Source organism: Cotesia glomerata, linkage group LG8 (assembly GCF_020080835.1).
Source record: "Cotesia glomerata isolate CgM1 linkage group LG8, MPM_Cglom_v2.3, whole genome shotgun sequence".
NCBI lineage: Eukaryota > Metazoa > Arthropoda > Insecta > Hymenoptera > Braconidae > Cotesia > Cotesia glomerata.
In genome coordinates this window covers 7,974,014-7,992,149 of record NC_058165.1, presented here as the reverse complement: position 1 = coordinate 7,992,149, position 18,136 = coordinate 7,974,014, and the positions used below count along the sequence as shown (strand labels likewise).

Sequence of the window (18,136 nt, the reverse complement as noted above, 5' to 3'; positions counted from 1 at the left end):
TAATAATGTTAATTTATTAATTAATATCTTTGAAAGTTTTTTTGTTATCTATGAATTAAAATTCTCTTTAAAAATTACGATTGAAAGTTGCTTTAGTTTTTTATAACAATCTTAAGAAAAGTTTTTGAAGATAAAATCATCCCTCATAAAAAAGTTGCAAGGTAAAAAATCACCCCAAGTCGATATTTACTAGGTTATTTTTTTTTTAATAAGTTGAATTTTGAAAAAGTTATAGCTAAGTACTTTAATCAAGGCAATTTTTTAACTTCCCGCTGAAAAAATAAAAAATTTTCAAAAATCTGGAAATTATTGGTTTTACCCCGTTTTTCGAAAATCGAGTTTTCATCAGATCTCGACGTTTCGAGGACCTAGGAAACTTCCTTGACTATTCCCGCGATGGTGTGTGCGTGTGTGAGTATATATATAAATATATATATAAACCTCTTATAATTTTTGAACGGCTTGACCGATCGGATCGAGATAGGTGGCAATCCAAAGATTATTACTGCTATTAGATTTCGTGAAAATTTGAATCGATTTGGTTGGCGACATTTTGAGCAATCTCAAAAATAAAAAACTTGAAAAACTGTTTTTTTTTTGGAATAACTTTATAACGGTTTTACAGATCAATTCCAAACACTAATTAGCTCTGATACTCAAAAAACCACGTCGATCGCCACCAGCCCGGTCAAAATCGGTTGATTCGTTCGTGAGATATCGTTATAAAAAAAAATTGAAAAAAATGTTTTTTTTTTCTTTTCAGAATTTCTATGAAATTTTTAGTCTGAGCTGTTCGCGCTCTAAGATTCTTCGAAGAACTCGAAAAACTGCGTTGATTGGCCGTAAACCGCGAGAAAAACAGTTGATTTATTTAACAGATTGCAGATAGAAAATTCAAAAAATAGTATTTTGTGAAACTTCTATCAGACTTTTGAGCTCGAAGAGCTCAAACCATAGAACAACCATCTCTTTGAGCTCAAAATTCAACACAAAAATTATATTTTTGAGCTCAAAGAGTTGTAAGTATGGCCTTTAGGGTTAACCGTTTTTCTAATTTTTTTCTAGATATTCATCAATACCTTGGAAACTAAGCGAGATATTATAAGAAAATATTATTTCTAATTGTCATCTTATTCAATCGTAAGAACTGTACAATCTCAATATATATAATTTTTTTAGAGTTTTTAAAATAATTCATTTATCAATAAAATCAAAAACATTATCAGATGTCTCTAAATTTCACCATTATAAAATTTGAAGAGTTTTTTTTAGGTATTTAATTTTAAGAATATTTTTATCCACATATTTATCACAAACTTTGTATGTATCCAAAAAACTAGTCTTGTTGAAAATTAAGTACAGTGTATAAGCTCATTAATAGTACGACTCGCCAGCTAAAAATACAAAAAAAATTACTTGATGAAAAATAACTTTTAAAATGATACTGAAATCAACAAACATCTGCACAATTTTTGGTTTTATTTAAAAACTAGATTAGTGTAGAAAAGATAATTTAGAAAAATTTCACTTATAGTTCCTAAAAATTTCTACGTATAAATTTTTTTTATTAATCTATTTCTAAAAATTGTCAAATGTCTTTTTTTCCAGTACCGTCTTTCAAAAATTGATTTTTTTTTTTTTTAACAAAAATTAAAGAAAAATTCAATATCTTACATTTTTAACATTATTATCTTCATCATTAGTCAAATTCCTCAGCAAACTTTCCAATTGCCGGTCCCAAATCTGCTTAAAAGCCTTCGACCTCAGCCTTCCCAAAAGTCTTATCAACGTGCAAGTTCTTGACTTCAAAACAACTTGTCTGTGTGTCAATAATTTACTCAATTGTTCAATAGTTTCACCTGCAATTTAAGCAATTATCAAACAACTATTTCAAGAACAAATTAAATAATTAAAAAAATTATATCCTACTAGCAACCTGTAGTCTCTATGTGACTGCCGAGATTTACGGATTATGAATAAGAAAACTTAGGTTTAATGATTTTTTGATATTATTAATCACACTGTACATAGTTTGAGTAATTTTTAAATAAATTTTTAAAATAATAGTTCTATTACAAGATTAATTACGATAATTTAATAGACAAATGTGACGGAACAAATTTATAAAACAAACAAACTAATTAAAAACTTCTTCAAAAACTTAACATAAAAAATTGAGTATCACTGAAAAATATATAAAATAGTGAAAAGTGTACAAATTATTATCAAGACCTTTCTGATGGTACCGAATTTAACTATAACAATTCCTTTAAAAATAATATTATCCTAGTCACTAAATTTTCCTTACTTTCTCAATTATTTAAATCATAAACGAATATCGCTGAAAAAATATCAAAACCAATTTACGATAAAGATATACCCGTTACAAAATTTTTCTTAGTCTTTTAATTAAATAAATTAATTTTTGACTTAAAACCACATTCACATTTACAAAACAAAATAAATAAATAAACAAATTTTGTTTATCGCGAAATTCGAATTTATTTATAACTACTTCAAAAATTTATTAAAATAAATTAACTATTACCGAAAAGCATATGAAACATTGAAAAGACACTAATTCAGGTCAAGATTTTTCCAATGATACTAAATTTAATTTAAAAAATTCATTATATCATATAAATACGCCGGGTACAAAATTTTTCTCATTTTCTTAACCCTTGGAGTACACTGGGGGCTATTTTGACCCCAGAATTTTTTTTATCCTAAAATATTTCTCGAAAATAGATTCGTTTTTAATTAACTTTTTCAATATTAAAAACTATTTAATTCAGAATAATAATGATTGCATTTAAAAGAGCATTGTTTTACCTACAAAAAATCTAATAACCTGAATTCCGATAAAATGCATAGTTTCTGAGATATAATTCTTCGAAAGTTAAATAGGGTCAATTTGATCCCATGTGTACTCTAAAGTTTTATTTGGAGGTGTATACTCTGAGGGTTAATTATGTAGATTAAATAATTAAAAAAATAATATTTTTTAAAACATGATTTAATAGTTACTTACTGCGTTGTCCAAAAACTACTTTTTCAACCAACTCAACATTTCTCGGCAGCGATCTCAAAGTATTATTGAGAATCGCCAGCAAATCAGCAACAATTCTAACTTTTCTTCTCTCCAAAGTCAGCATTTCCCTGAGCAGGTTCACTCCAATTATATCCACAGCTTGACAAAACTGGTCCAGGAACTTCTGATCGCTATGAACCAGGCGACAGAGAACCAACATCGAAGACTCTAGTGCTTGTAGCTGTTCTGGCGAAAGCATTGAAGTTGTCTTGATATTCCCGCAGTCTCTCCTTGCCAGTTCTTCGTGGTCTTCAGCCTGAGTTGCTTGTAGCCGTTCCAAGATTATGTTCATCGCACAAACCAAGTTTGGAACGACTTTTACGTCGTAGTAGACCCGCTGGATCCTGGTCAAATCCTCGGGAGAGATCGAGCAGACAAAGGGAAGAGATAGTAAGCAAGCGATGTATTCAACAACTTGACTGCTAGCTGATGAATTTCTCAGTGGAGAAACGAAAATAGAAACACAGTTTTCTTCAACGAGAGAAGTGATTTCTCCCTCGATTATTTCTTCGATCGACTGCTGGAGGAACGCCAACCACTCGTCATTTTCTATGTGCTGATCCACTGCTCGCGCGTCCCAATCAGGAAGTTTTTTTGGACTCTGGTCACTTGTCTCGCAATTTTTATTGTCAAAGTCAGGTTTTTCATATCCTGTTGAAAACAAATATTAGAAGATGATAAATCCAAATGTCCATATCTTCGCGTTTGCGTTCAAGGTATGTAAAATCCAAAAAAACTGTAAAGAAACGTTCAAAAATTTCCAAGTGCATTTTTTATATTTATCTGTTTGTGATAAGAAAATAATAATAAATTTAATTATTAACAAACTTTAAAGAAAATAGTCAGCCGTCTTAAACAATTATACTAATTAATCGTTCAGTTAAAAAAATTTTTTTCTCATAAAAAAAATGTACCCCATAAATTTAATTTTTTATGAATTTTTAATGTTTTTATAAATTTCAAAAATAATTTTTTACTGTTAAAAAAAATATTTAATTAATTTTATACCCTGCGAAAATTACTTTTTGTCATAATTGCTCCAATTAATTGTTGTTTATTGTTAAACATAAATTCACTATATTCTTGAATGTTTTCAAAAGTTTATAATTTTGACAATTATCTAGTAACTTACCAGTAAAATCATACAGACTGTTGATATTCTCATTTCCTAATTGCTGGCTCATACACGCGCTGTCAGTGCAATTTATTTCGGCAGCTTGATTTGCTGACAACAAATCACTTTGAAGAGAAGCTCTGAGGCTTAAATTACTCAGCAGAACGTCAACACTCGCTGTAGATCCCGAACTGGTTCCATTTTGCCGAGAATTATAAGCGTCAGCGGAGACAAAGGGGTGAAATCTATTCACTAGAGGATAAATTGGCTGGGAAACACATCCTTGGTGATTGTTATCTAATGTGCGAGATTTATTGATAGCTCGCATGGACAAGTGTTCAAATTGCAGCTGCTTCGCGTGAGCTTCTGAACTAGACAAAGGCGCGGTGAATGACGCTGGACTGTCTATTATCAGGATCCGGTTTTTCACGAAAGGATGCTCCAGTAAGTCTGGCCAGGTCAGACGTTGCGATGGAATTTTTTCTAGTAATCCCTAAGAATGTCAAATTTTTCAATTATTATTACTATTAGTATTAAATGAAAAATTAAAACTGATGAATTAGGGTAAATGGACCAATTATTGATCAGGCAGCATAATAACTTAATTTAAAAAAATCTAGTAATTTAATTTTAATTTCAGTACGTAATTATCAATTTTTAGTTATACTTGAAATTTTCGCATGCACAAAAATATATGCAGTTGTTATAATAAAAAAAAAATCTGGAAAAATGTTGATCCTAAAGGCCATTCCTGCAACTTTTCGCTAATTCCATATCTAAGTGCTCAAAATTGCACTTATGACGTTTTTGAGCTCTTCGAGCTCAAAGATATAACATATGTTATTTCGAGCTCGCCAAGCTCAAAAAGTTAGCAGTTCTAAACTTTTGAGCTCTTCAAATATATTATTAAAATAATTGAATATCGAAGATAAATTGTCAATCATTTTCGTTAGAAAAAGTATATTAATAATTAAAATAATACTATAATGAACAATTAGTATTGTAAATTATCGAATGTATCTATTATTATTATTAATTAGTATGGATTCGGCTATTGATTTCAATATGAGTACTGAAGATAATGTTGTATCAGAATATAGAACAACTAATAACAATACTGAAATTATAAATATGTTAATGAATAGATTAACTAATGTCAAAACTATTATAGATTAAAAATAAAAATTATTTATAAGTTTAGTAAGCACAAATCTACTAGTCAGTACTTGGAACATAGATGATTAATATTTAGTAAGTAATGGTCAATATTCGGAGCAATCGGCTGTGCAATTAATTATTACAATTTAATGTTTATTATTATGTATTTTATAAACAAAACTATCATAGTTTGTAAGTTGAAACTATAAAAAAATCGTCCGATTTTTTTATAATTAAATTATTAAAAATAATTATTCTTGGTTTGGATGGATTCTTGAAAATATTTTTTTATAACTCAATTAATTTGTTATAAAATTCATAATAATTTTCAAATGTCTATTTTATTTATTAATTTACTTCTTAATAATTTTTAATTTAATACCTGTAAGAAACTTTGACAATTAGCAGAAATAAATTCCGGCCATTTGATAGATTCAAAGCGTATCAGTCCAACCAAATGAAGGATTGAAGTTGTCTGAAACGGAGGAGTACCAACAATCATCTCATAAGCGATGCAACCAAGAGACCACAGATCAGCATTGTGGTCATAAGGGTACTCTTCTATCAATTCTGGCGCCATATACAGAGGAGTTCCTTTTATTGATGTCAGAACGTGAGTTCTTGTGCTCATTATCCGAGCGAAGCCAAAGTCACAGAGTTTCGCTGTGCCGTTTGCTTCCAGAAGGACATTCTGAGGCTTCAGATCTCTAATTTTGGCAAAGAATTATTTTTTGCAAAATTTAAAACATTTAAATGATTTAAAAATCAACAAACAACTGGTAATTTTTAATTTTTACTCAACAAGTAAATTAGTATTAAGAAAATATGTAAAAAAAATTGCACTAATAGTTATTTAAAATTTCGGCAAGTGAAATTTTTTTATAATAATTTATCTGTTGAAAAAAATTTTATAACTCATCAGATTTCTGCTGATTTTAGTATTATTATTTAATGTAAGTTAAATAAAAATTAAGCAACTACCTATGTAACACTCGATTAGAATGCAAATAATAAAGCGCCGACACGAGATCGCAGATAACTTTTTGAGCGCGATCTTCAGTAAACCTTCCCGTTTTACCCAGGATTTCATAAAGTTCTTTATCAGCGTACTCTGTCACTACAACTATTTCATCAACAGTTTCAAAAGAGTCTATCATCCGCACAATGTTCGGGTGACTCAAGTACCTCTGGATCTCACATTCTTGACGCAGACTTTTCAGTTCTTTACAAGAACGTCCTCGCTGAAAAATAAGAATAATAAAATATGATACTGAAATCAGCAGACATCTGTGACTTTTTCATTTTTATTACAAACAAATAAAAAAAATTATTTTTTAAAAATTTGCATTTGTAATTTTTTTATGACATTAAAGTTAACATTCATTTCAGCATTTTTTAATTTTATTTAGCAAACAAATCTGTTCCAAAAAATTATTTTAAAAAAATTGCATTTTTAATTTTTTACAGTTTCTACACGTCAATTATTTTTTCTAATTTTTTTTTGCTATAATTTATTTGTTATAAAATTCTTAAAAATATTTAATATTCTATGCTAAACTAATTTTCATAATTTTTTTATTACAATTTTTTCATTATAAATGAAAATTAAATTAGCCGACATTTAAAAATTTTTAGAATTTTTTTTTATTAAAAAAATGATAGCAAAAAAATAAAAAAAAAAATTAATTTGTAAAAAACTTGAAAAACTGTAAGTGCAATTGTTTAAAAATATTTTTTTTGTTCTAATTTAATTATTGAAAAAAAATCAAAAAATTAAAAGCGTCGGCTAACTTTAGTATTATTCATTATAACTGAGTTGTTATAAAAATCCAAAAAATTCACAAACGTCTATTTAAGTCGCTATCATTAAGTCATAACTAATAACTATAAACAATTAATAATAATAGTTTATTTACCTTTCGTATTCTTTTGACAGCAACTATTTCATCATTAGCTCGTTTTTTCGCCTTGAATACTTGCCCGAATGAGCCTTCACCAATTTGACTGAGTAAGTCATAATTTTCCATATTTAATTAATTTTCTTAATTTTTCAATAAATTTCTACATAAATTCATATACTTGCACTCATTTTTTGTTTATATACAATTACTTCGATCAACATACTCACATAACCTTCAAACATAAAAACTCTTTTGTCCGTCAGCTGTCAAAAATAAATTTTTTAAATTTAGTTAAAAATAAAACCACAAGATTGCGCTAGTGTTCAATTTTAATCTCGCGACATGAAAACACAAAAAAAACTAGCTGTTCTAAAATATACTTGTAAATCGTCTTAACCTTAAATGAGTTGGTAAATAATAATAAAAATATTTATTTAATTAAAATAGATAAAATTATATTTAAATGTCAAGTATTTAAAAAAATACTCCATTTTTGACAGCTGTCAAAATAAATTAAAAAACCCGTGTAAGTAAGTTCAATAATATTAAAAAAAGAATACAATGAAAAAATGTATATTATAATTATTAATTGATGATTGTTGGTTATTTTCAGTTAGTTTTTATTTTCTGTGACATAAAAAATGAGTTATCAAAGAGGCGGAGGAAACAAACCGCGAGGTTTCGGATTCACGAGCTTTCAAATGGGCTCAAAGCGATCTGGAGTTAATATCCCGCCACCCGCGTCAATAAATACCTCGTCGTCATTGAGCAAGCAAGGCTATCACACGATGAACTCTATTACGGAGAATGCGCTGTCAGCGTGCTGGGGCATGCCCAAAAAGAGGACCAAGACCGAAGATGAGTACTTTGAAGACGATGATGAAACACCAACGAGTACTCTGGAGTACATTCCAGCTCCAGGTTCACCAACTTATGAGCTGATGAACCAGAAGTCCAAGAAAAATGACAGTGACAGTGAAGAAGATCCTCTGGATGCTTTCATGGCTGGGATTGATGCTGAAGTTCAAAGGAATAATAAAGCTGCGTTGGCTTCCACGGCAGAAGATTCCGAAAAGCAAGACAAATCTTACAAGGGAGTTAGGCAGGATATTGATGAGGAAGACAATGAAGAAAGCTACTACAGGTATGAAGAAATAGGTCTTATTGTTTTTAGTAATTAATACGATGATAGAAGAATTTATTATCTGTTGATAAACTCATTTACATTTATTTTGAAACAATTAATTCATTTGTTAAATACTAGCAACCTGCAGTCACTATGTTACTGCCGAGATTTACGGATTATGAATACTTTATAAGAAAACTTTAGTTTAATAATTTTTTGATATTATTAATCACACTGTACATAGTTTGAGGAATTTTTAAATAAATTTTAAAAATAATAGTTCTATTACAAGATTAATTACAATGATTTAGTGAACAAATGTGATGGAACAAATTTATAAAACCAACAAACTGTTCAAAATTTCGTCAAAAACTTAACATAAAAAATTGACTATCACTGAAAAATATATAAAACCGTAAAAAATGTACAAATTCTTATCAAGACCTTTCTTATGATACCGAATTTAACTATAAAAATTCCTTTAAAAATAATATTATGCTAGTCACAAAATTTTTCTTACTCTCAATTATTTAAATCATAAACGACTACCGCTGAAAAAATATCAAAACCAATTTACGATAAAGATATTCCCGTGGCAAAATTTTTCTTAGTCTATTAATTTTATAAATTAATTTTTGACATACAATCACATTCACATTTACAAAGTAAAATAAATAATTTTATTTATTTACTTATTTTATTAGTTTTACTTGTATACCTTCTGGTTTTTACAAGGTTGATTGTAACTTTTCTACTTTCTTCACTCACACGGAAAGAACAAGATGACACTGGATATCATCTTAGATTATACTGAGTGAAAAAAAATTTCAGATAGTAGCTAATATAATCCAGACTATATTGAGTATAATCCAGATTACAATGAGTATAATCCAGATATCACACAGTATAATCTGGATTTTTTTAACTACTATCTGAAATTTTTTTTCACCACAGATATCACTGAGTATAATCTGAAATGATGTCCAGTGTCATCTTGTTCTTTCCGTGCATATTGGACCGAAGCACGTCTACGGAATAGTTTTCCTGTAATTTTTCATTATTCTTATCCTACTATTGCTCTCCACTTAAGTAAAATAAATAAATAAACAAATGACGTTTATCGCGCAATTTGAACCTATCTGGAACTACTTCGAAAACTAATCATAATAACTCAATTATTGCTGAAAAACATATGAAACATTGAAAAGGTACTAATTTAGGTCCAAACTTTTCCAATGATACTAAATTTAATTTAAAAAACTCTTTTTATCATATAATTACGCCGTAGACAAAATTTTCCTTATTTTCTTAATTATATAGATATTTAAATATTTTTTTAATAATCAAAATTTATTGAACCATTTGACGTTAAAAAATCATTTATTAAAACAATACTACTTAATAAATATCAAAAAATTTTTTTATTAGAACAATAAATATTTATCAATAATTTTGAAACCCTTTAGATATATGGAAGAAAATCCAACAGCGGGATTGCAGCAAGAAGAGTCTGACACGGAGATTGAATATGACGAAGATGGAAATCCTCTCGCTCCACCAAGAAAAAAGGAGATTGATCCTCTACCGCCAATTGATCATTCAGAAATCGAGTATGAACTTTTCGAAAAGAATTTCTACAATGTCCATGAGGACATTGCGTGCTTAACAAAGAGCCAGGTTGATGAATTAAGGAAGACTCTCGGGATCAGAGTATCTGGAGCAGCTGCGCCGAAACCGGTAGCCAGCTTTGGACACTTTGGGTTCGATGATGCGCTGATAAAAGCTATCAGGAAGAATGAGTACACCCAGCCGACTCCAATTCAAGCTCAGGCAATTCCAACCGCGTTGAGTGGTAGAGATTTGATCGGTATTGCCAAAACAGGTAGTGGTAAAACCGCGGCTTTTATTTGGCCGATGCTGGTGCACATTATGGACCAGCGAGAGCTTAAAGAAGGAGATGGTCCTATTGGATTAATTTTAGCGCCTACACGTGAATTATCACAACAGGTAATTTTGTTCTTACTTTTTTAAAAAATTTAATTCGGAATTATACGCAATTAAAAGGACGAAAAAGTTTGAAATCTAAATTCTGGTTTTAATATTGAAGGTGTAAAAAAATCATTAGATCTTTTTTGTAGAAAATTTTATTTTTTATGAAAACGGTCCTTATCAGATTCTCCGTATTTCTCGTCAAATTCTTTTAAAGTAAAACATTATCTATTGGTTAATCGAAACAATTATTAAATATCTATTTTTGACATAAAATCGGACTAAAAAAGAAAAAGATTGATTCTTGATTGAAATTTTAGCCCTAAATTGTTCACAAAAATATAATACATTTTAAAATATTGCGTGTGAAAAGGTAAAAAGGTGCTATGCTACAGGTTAGTAAGGATCTATGCTAAAAGGGCGCATAAAAAGAATTAATTATGACTTCTGTTATCATCCATAATTTATAAATAATAATGAAAATTATCAGGAACTTGGACCATAAAAATAACTCAGTGTTAAATTTTTTAAATGTTGCAACGTTTCGTTGTATTTTACAACTTCATCAGGCAAACTGTACAAAAGAAAACACATTGTACTAACAATATGACAAGGATAACAAAAAGATAAATCAAAACATTAAAAATTTTACATTTAAAGTTAACACTGTTGTATCTCAAAATAAACTCCGAAAAATTTTTTTTCATCGTTTGACAATATATACATAAAGTCAAACAAGTGGTAACCATAATATTAAGAAACTTAGTCAATCTCCATTCCATTTAAGCAAATTAGTCAACAATAATCAGTTATAAAATTACAATAATTACATACAAGACAGACAGCAACAGACTGAGCGTAAACAACTGTAATGGTAAAAACAGTTATACTTCTCAAATCTACTATGCCGACTCCCAATTTTGAACTGATTATGATTAAAAAAAATATTAATTAACAGGCGAGACCATCTTTGTCTCGCTTTGCTCTCATGGAGTTCAACGAAACTATCTCTGTCGCACTCCCAACAGCAGAGCAATTGCATTTTCGATTGGTTTCACGAAACGAATGAAATTTTTGAAAAAAACACTTTGTGGTGAAATAGTTTATTAAATTATCTATTATCTCTAAAAACGTTTTTTCAAAATTTCCATTCATTTCGCTAAACCGATTGAAACTGCAATCACTGGTCTCGCCTGTTAATACAAAACTATTTGTCATATAAATAAATACACATTGTCTTAAAGTAATCCCTATAAAAAATTCTTGCTATTTAATATTTTCAAAATCACATTTCAAAGAAAAAAATAAAAAAATATTTTTCAAAGAAAAAAAAAAAAAAAAATTTTTTTTTAAAGAAACCCTTATGGAAAATCCCTTTAGAAAAGTGAAATTTAACAAAAAACATTAGATCACAAAACAATTATTGCATCAATCTTTTAGCCACTGATATGATATGATTTGCTTAAATGGAATGGAGATTGACTAAGTTTCTTAATATTATGGTTACCACTTGTTTGACTTTATGTATATATTGTCAAACGATGAAAAAAAAAATTTTCGGAGTTTATTTTGAGATACAACAGTGTTAACCTTAAATGTAAGATTTTTGATGCTTTAATTTATCTTTTTGTTATCCTTGTCATATTGTTAGTACAATGTGTTTTCTTTTGTACAGTTTGCCTGATGAAGTTGTGAAATACAACGAAACATTGCAACATTTAAAAAATTTAACACTGAGTTATTTTTATGGTCCAAGTTCCTGATAATTTTCATTATTAAAAAGAATTAAGTTTTAATACAAAATGTTGACAAATAGTATCACAAGACAAGTTAGATAAAAAAATTAGGAAAACGGTTGATCCTGAAGGCCATACCTGCAACTTCCCGCTAATTTCATACCTGGGCACTTAAAATTGCATTCACGACGTTTTTGAGCTCTTCGAGCTCAAAAATACAATTTATATGTTGTTTTAAGCTCTCCGAGCTCAAAAAGATAACTTTTCTATGCTTTTGAGCTCAAAAGTTTTATAGAAGGTTGATAAAACACTATTTTTTGAGTTTTCAAACCGCAATAACTTTTGAATGAATGAACCGATTTTCACGCGGTTGGCGGCATTCGACGCAGTTTTTTTTAAGCATTATGGAAAATCTTCAAGTTTGAATTGATCAAACTAGAAATTTCGGAGTAATTCCGAAAAAACACTTTTTTGGGTTTTCTTTCCTGCACGATATCTCTCGAACGAATCAACCGATTTTGACCGGATTAGTGGCGATCGGCGTGGTTTTTCAAGGTTAAGAGCTGATTAGTTTTTGGAGTTGATCGATAAAGCCGTTCGAAAGTTATTCCAAAAAAATCACTTTTGAAAAAATTTTTTTTTACAGTTTTTTTTAGATTTTTCGAAATCTATCGGTGCGAATCGATCCAAATTGTATTCAAAATCTAAGTTTGGATAAGCCCTTTTGAATGGCGCCAACCGCGATCGAATCGGTCGAGCCATTCAAAAGTTATGAGAGGTTTACACACACACACACACACACACACACACACACACACACACACACACACACACACACACACACACACACACACACACACACACACACACACACACACATACAGACATAGTGACACCCTCGCGGGGATAGTCAGGGAAGCTTCCTGTGGCCCTCAAACGTCGAGATCTGATGAAAACTCGATTTTTGTAAAACGGGGTAAAACCAATAACTTCCCGATTTTTGAAAATCTGAGATTCTCTTAGCGGGAAGTTAAAAAAGGTCTATAATACAAAGCTCAATTAGGTATTGTAAAAAGGAGTAAAACAAAATCAATTGTTTAGTTTCGCAGTAACTCAGAATCTGAATATAAAATTCACATGAATAAAATTTTTTTGATCTACGACACATTTTTTTTACTAAAAATTTATTAAAAATTAAATAACAAAAATATCAATTTTTCATTAAAAAAATTATTTTTCATAAAAATTATAAAAAAAAATCAAAATTTACTGATTTTTCCTTTAATCATTGTCTTAGATTATGGGTACGCCATAAATCAAAATAATTTTTTAAATTCTTAATATTTGATTTTTATTGCATTTATTTATTCAATTTTTAGACTTAAGACAAGCATTTTAGTAAATTGTTCAGAAAAAAAAAATTATGCGTCCTTTTACATTTTGGCATGCGATGTAGTTACAAATGTAAGTGTAACTTTAATAATTTTTTTTGATTGCCACAAAATTTTCTGTGCATATACTTAAATATATCTATAAAACAAAAATAAAATTAAAAAAAATTAATTTTTAAAAAATTTCAAGTGCGTAGAACCCCTTAAGATTTTTTATATGATTATTTAATTAAAAAATTTTAAAATAAAGAAAAAGTACCAAGAATCCAATAATTTTAGTTGAAATATTGATTGTTTTTTTTTTTTCTAGATCTTCCATGAAGCCAAAAAATTCGGCAAGATTTACAACATCCAAGTGTGTTGCTGTTACGGAGGAGGAAGTAAGTGGGAACAAAGTCAAGCTCTAGCTAATGGAGCTGAAATTGTAGTCGCTACTCCGGGAAGAATGATTGATTTGGTTAAAATGAAGGCTACTAGTCTTAGTCGGGTTACTTTTTTGGTGCTCGATGAAGCTGATAGAATGTTTGATATGGGTTTTGGTAAGTTTTTTTCTATTTTTTTTTTTTTTTTGTATAATCATCAGCTGAATTAAAATTTTTTTTTCATTTATTAACTGAATAATTTAATTTACAGAACCACAAGTAAGGTCAATTTGTAATCACATAAGACCAGATAGACAGACGCTGATGTTCAGTGCAACCTTCAAAAAACGAATTGAGAAATTAGCGCGTGACGTCCTAACAGACCCAGTCAAAATAGTTCACGGTGATGTGGGAGAAGCTAACACAGACGTAACCCAGCACGTGATAGTTTTCAATAACAATCCGACTGGCAAGTGGACCTGGTTGCTGCAGAATATTGTCGAGTTTCTGAGCGCCGGGAGTCTGCTGATATTCGTAACTAAAAAACTCAATGCCGAAGAGCTCTCTAATAATTTAAAGTTAAAGGAATACGAGGTGATGCTGCTGCATGGAGACATGGACCAGATTGAGAGGAATAAAGTAATTACTGCATTTAAGAAGAAGGAAGTAAGTATTCTGGTGGCGACTGACGTTGCAGCACGTGGTCTGGATATTCCTCACATCAGAACGGTGGTTAATTATGACATTGCGAGGGATATTGACACTCACACTCATCGGATTGGAAGAACTGGACGTGCTGGGGAAAAGGGTACTGCCTATACGCTAGTCTCTGAGAAGGACAAAGAGTTTGCTGGGCATTTAGTCAGGAATTTAGAAGGTGCTGATCAAGAGGTTCCCAAGAGTTTGATGGATCTTGCGATGCAGAGCTCCTGGTTCCGTAAGTCCAGGTTCAAAGGTGGAAAAGGAAAGAGTTTGAATGTTGGTGGTGCTGGATTAGGATTTAGAGGTAGACCTACTTCGTCGAATCAGGTATTTTATTTATTGTTAATAATTTTTTTTTTACTGCTTAAGACAAAAATTTTTTAAATGTCAATTTTTATGATTATGAATTTGCTACTGCTAGATTGTTTAAATTTTTAAATCAACTGAAATTTAACAATTGTAAAAAAACTAAAAATAACACAGAAAGAATTTTAGAAAATTTCCAAGTTCATTTTTGTATGTTATTAATTTTGCAGTGAGAAAAATGATAAGAGATTTTAGAAAACGTTTTTGAATTTTTTATAATTAAAAAAATTATCATTTTAATTATTTCTTTTTAATGAATACAATAAATAAATTTTTTTGTTAATTCAGTTCTATTCAAATTTAAATTTAAAAACTTTTACTTTTTATATTCATCAATATTATAATGAATTTTTTATTGATAATTAATAAGAACAGTAAAAGATTGATAAATTAATATTTAAACAAAAATAAAATCTAATTTTTATTGAAAACAATAAGAGTACTCAAAAAGTGCTTTAGCGTAGGGTAAAAGTGTTTGTAGGTTAATTGTAAGAAGACGGGGTTTGATTCCTGACTATGTTCAAATGTGACTTTCCTATTTTTTTTTTTCAAACATTATTATTATTATTATTATCATTATTATTATTAGGGACATTTCATAGCGACTGGTGGGACATTTGACTCTGGAATTCCATCAATTATAAGCTATAATTATGTGACTGAAACTTATACTATAGTAAAATTTATCTTATAATATAGAAGATTAACTAATTAACAACATCTCTTTGTCAAAAACCTCGATTACTTTTTAAGTTTCTCGTAATTATTATTTGACTGAGTGTGACTGGTGGGATATCGAAAAATTCTTCTCTCTTACCGCGGTATACTCAAAGTCGAATTTTAGTTCGACCACTAAACTTTTAAAAAATACTTCCCCTGACGGATCCAAAGTGCGGTAGAGTACGGTAATGTACGGCAAATTTACGGTAGGGTACGGTAGAGTACGGTACGTACAGTGATTTACCGTAATACAGTATGACACCGTAAATTACGGAGATTGTATGGCAAAATACCGTGATTCTACAGTAATTTACCGTTATTGTACGGTAAGATACCGTAATTGTTAGTAAAATACTATAATTATCCGGTAAAAAAAGTACTGTCTTTGTACGCTAAAGTACCATAATTGTACGGTAATGTACTGTAATTGTACGGTAACTTATCGCTAAAATAAGGTATGTTTGACGGTAAGGTACCATTGGAATACGGTAGTGCGGAAAGTTCAGAAGTATATATTCTACCGTATTTTCACCGTACCCTACCGCGATTGTACCGTAATTTTACCGTTCTATATCGTAATTTTACCGTTCTATACCGTATTTTCACCGTTCTTTACTGTACGTTACGGTGTTTTACGGTTTCTACCGTGCAAGTAGAATGATACTGTAATCTACGGTAGCCATACAGTATATCGACCGTATTTTTACCGTATAATACCGTAATTCTACGGTATTTCAGATCCACCAGGGTCCCTCTCAATACAAAATGTATCCTACAAACATTCAATATTATAAAGAATTAGACTGATTACCTACGTAGAAACAATTAAAAATTTTTTTTATTGTGACTGGTGGGACAGGTACAAAATGTCGTCTACATCAAGTTGTTTATTAAAAAGACTTTTATATTATTTCAACCTTAGAAACATTATTGTTTATATATTTAACCATAAATTATTTAGGATAGTTAAAAAAAACTAATTAAAAAGAACAAATAAAAGATTTAGCATGCTGACAACACGATCTTGATAAACTTAGGTGTTAATTAATAACGAACATAAAAAAATTTGTTCTGAAAACTATAATAATAAATATGTTAGTTAATAACAAACATAAAATGAATTTGTTCTTAAAACTATTAAAACAACATTTTGCCCGGATACAAGTTAGTACGGCTGGAAATTTACTAGGAGAGAAAAATCCATTTTCTTATTGATTAAAAAAAAAATTTCTTTACAAATTAGTAAAATATAAACTTTTAATAATAAATTAAGACTAAATTAGAATGAATTAGAAAAATTAAAAAATTTTAGTCATTTTCCCATTTCCCATGGAATGCCCCATTACTAATAAATACATTATTTATAGAGTGGAGGATCAAGTTCATCAGCGCCGAAGGACATAAGTGAAGTTGTTAAAAAATTAGAACGACACGGTCCTTGTAGCGATCGATTATCTGCAATGAAAGCCGCTTTTAAAAGTCAATACAATACACAAGTAATGATTATTTCTATTTATTTTTTGGTGGTCTAATATTTAATTTAGTTAACATAAAAAAACTAATATTATTTCGCTAATTTAATGTAAAAAATTAATCAATAATATAATTTATTTTAAAGTTTCGAGCGTCTTCGGATCACACGTGGGAACAAACGATTCAACCACCTTCCGTGGTGATGCCACCACCACCTCCTCCGCCAGGGCCTGGTTCCGGATCTGAAGAGTCTAAAAATCAAACGTCTGAGAAAAGCGATCGTAAACGTGTGAGGAAGAGTCGATGGGAGTAATTATGTTAATAAAATAAATTAAGTGATTAATCAATTATACATAATTCTTTCTTTTAAATATTATTGACACAACCATTTGTTTTTTTATTTTAATGTGGAAGAAATATTTAATTAATAAATATAAAGTAATTAATAATACGATTTATATAAGTATATTTTTTTATTGTTAGTCTCATATATCTACAGTTGAAAAACAGCATCCAGTAATTAATTTAATAGAGAAAAAATCATTTTATTTTTCTAGTAAATAAATTAGGGCACCGCTGAATTTCTAGTTTTGATTAACAAAAAATATTACATATTTTTATTCAAAAATTTTATTAAAATTAGTGTAAATTCAAGTCTTTTAAATTCATTTATTTCTTTAATAATTATCCGAAAATATAAAATTTTTAAATGAATGATTCTAGAGGGTACACTGTAAAAAATAAAAATTTAATTGTTTTTTCGTTTTATCAAAAAAAAAGTTTGTTTTTTCAAAAGTTCCATTTTTATAATACAATTTTTTAAATTGTTTGATTTTTAAGAAAAAATTTTTAATTTTTTTGACCGAATTATTTTTTATAAATTTTTAAATTAATTAAAACTTAATGATTCTAAAAAAAACTTTAAAAATTGCATATAGAAAAAAATTTTGGATAAAACGAAAAAATTACAAAAATTTTTTTTTCTAAATTTAAATAAAAATTTCTCA

The 18,136-nt window shown here is 29.1% G+C and overlaps 2 protein-coding genes across 3 annotated transcripts; one reads left to right on the top strand and one right to left on the bottom strand.

Annotated features, from left to right (window-relative positions):
- Nucleotides 1-1,014: 1,014 nt before the first annotated feature.
- Nucleotides 1,015-7,515, bottom strand: LOC123270287 (serine/threonine-protein kinase fused). Its single transcript, XM_044736282.1, has 7 exons — nt 7,280-7,515; nt 6,345-6,604; nt 5,746-6,070; nt 4,224-4,698; nt 3,032-3,742; nt 1,675-1,859; nt 1,015-1,394 (listed from the first exon to the last, which is right to left on the bottom strand). The coding sequence occupies exons 1-7, from the start codon at nt 7,388-7,390 to the stop codon at nt 1,353-1,355; spliced, it is 2,109 nt and encodes a 702-aa protein (XP_044592217.1). The 5' UTR covers nt 7,391-7,515; the 3' UTR covers nt 1,015-1,352.
- Nucleotides 7,516-7,723: 208 nt separating this feature from the next.
- Nucleotides 7,724-17,479, top strand: LOC123270286 (ATP-dependent RNA helicase DDX42). Of its 2 annotated transcripts, none has more exons than XM_044736280.1 (7): nt 7,724-7,790; nt 7,878-8,408; nt 9,857-10,397; nt 13,817-14,045; nt 14,140-14,897; nt 17,024-17,152; nt 17,275-17,479. In XM_044736280.1, exons 2-7 carry the CDS (start codon nt 7,906-7,908, stop codon nt 17,440-17,442), a joined length of 2,328 nt encoding a protein of 775 aa, XP_044592215.1. In that variant the 5' UTR covers nt 7,724-7,790; nt 7,878-7,905; the 3' UTR covers nt 17,443-17,479. The 2 variants fall into 2 exon arrangements, with proteins under 2 accessions (XP_044592215.1, XP_044592216.1); XM_044736281.1 differs by having other exon boundaries at nt 7,776-7,794.
- Nucleotides 17,480-18,136: the final 657 nt, after the last annotated feature.

Excerpts from the sequence above, each read along its gene's own strand:
- LOC123270286 (XM_044736280.1), top strand. The coding sequence starts at position 7,906 with ATGAGTTATCAAAGAGGCGGAGGAAACAAACCGCGAGGTTTCGGATTC. Across the intron at positions 14,046-14,139 it reads AATGTTTGATATGGGTTTTG|AACCACAAGTAAGGTCAATT; the intron begins GTAAGTTTTTTT and ends TTTAATTTACAG. Across the intron at positions 17,153-17,274 it reads AAAGTCAATACAATACACAA|TTTCGAGCGTCTTCGGATCA; the intron begins GTAATGATTATT and ends TTTATTTTAAAG.
- LOC123270287 (XM_044736282.1), bottom strand. The coding sequence starts at position 7,390 with ATGGAAAATTATGACTTACTCAGTCAAATTGGTGAAGGCTCATTCGGG. Across the intron at positions 6,071-6,344 it reads TCTAATCGAGTGTTACATAG|AGATCTGAAGCCTCAGAATG; the intron begins GTAGTTGCTTAA and ends TGCCAAAATTAG. Across the intron at positions 4,699-5,745 it reads ATTGTCAAAGTTTCTTACAG|GGATTACTAGAAAAAATTCC; the intron begins GTATTAAATTAA and ends TGACATTCTTAG.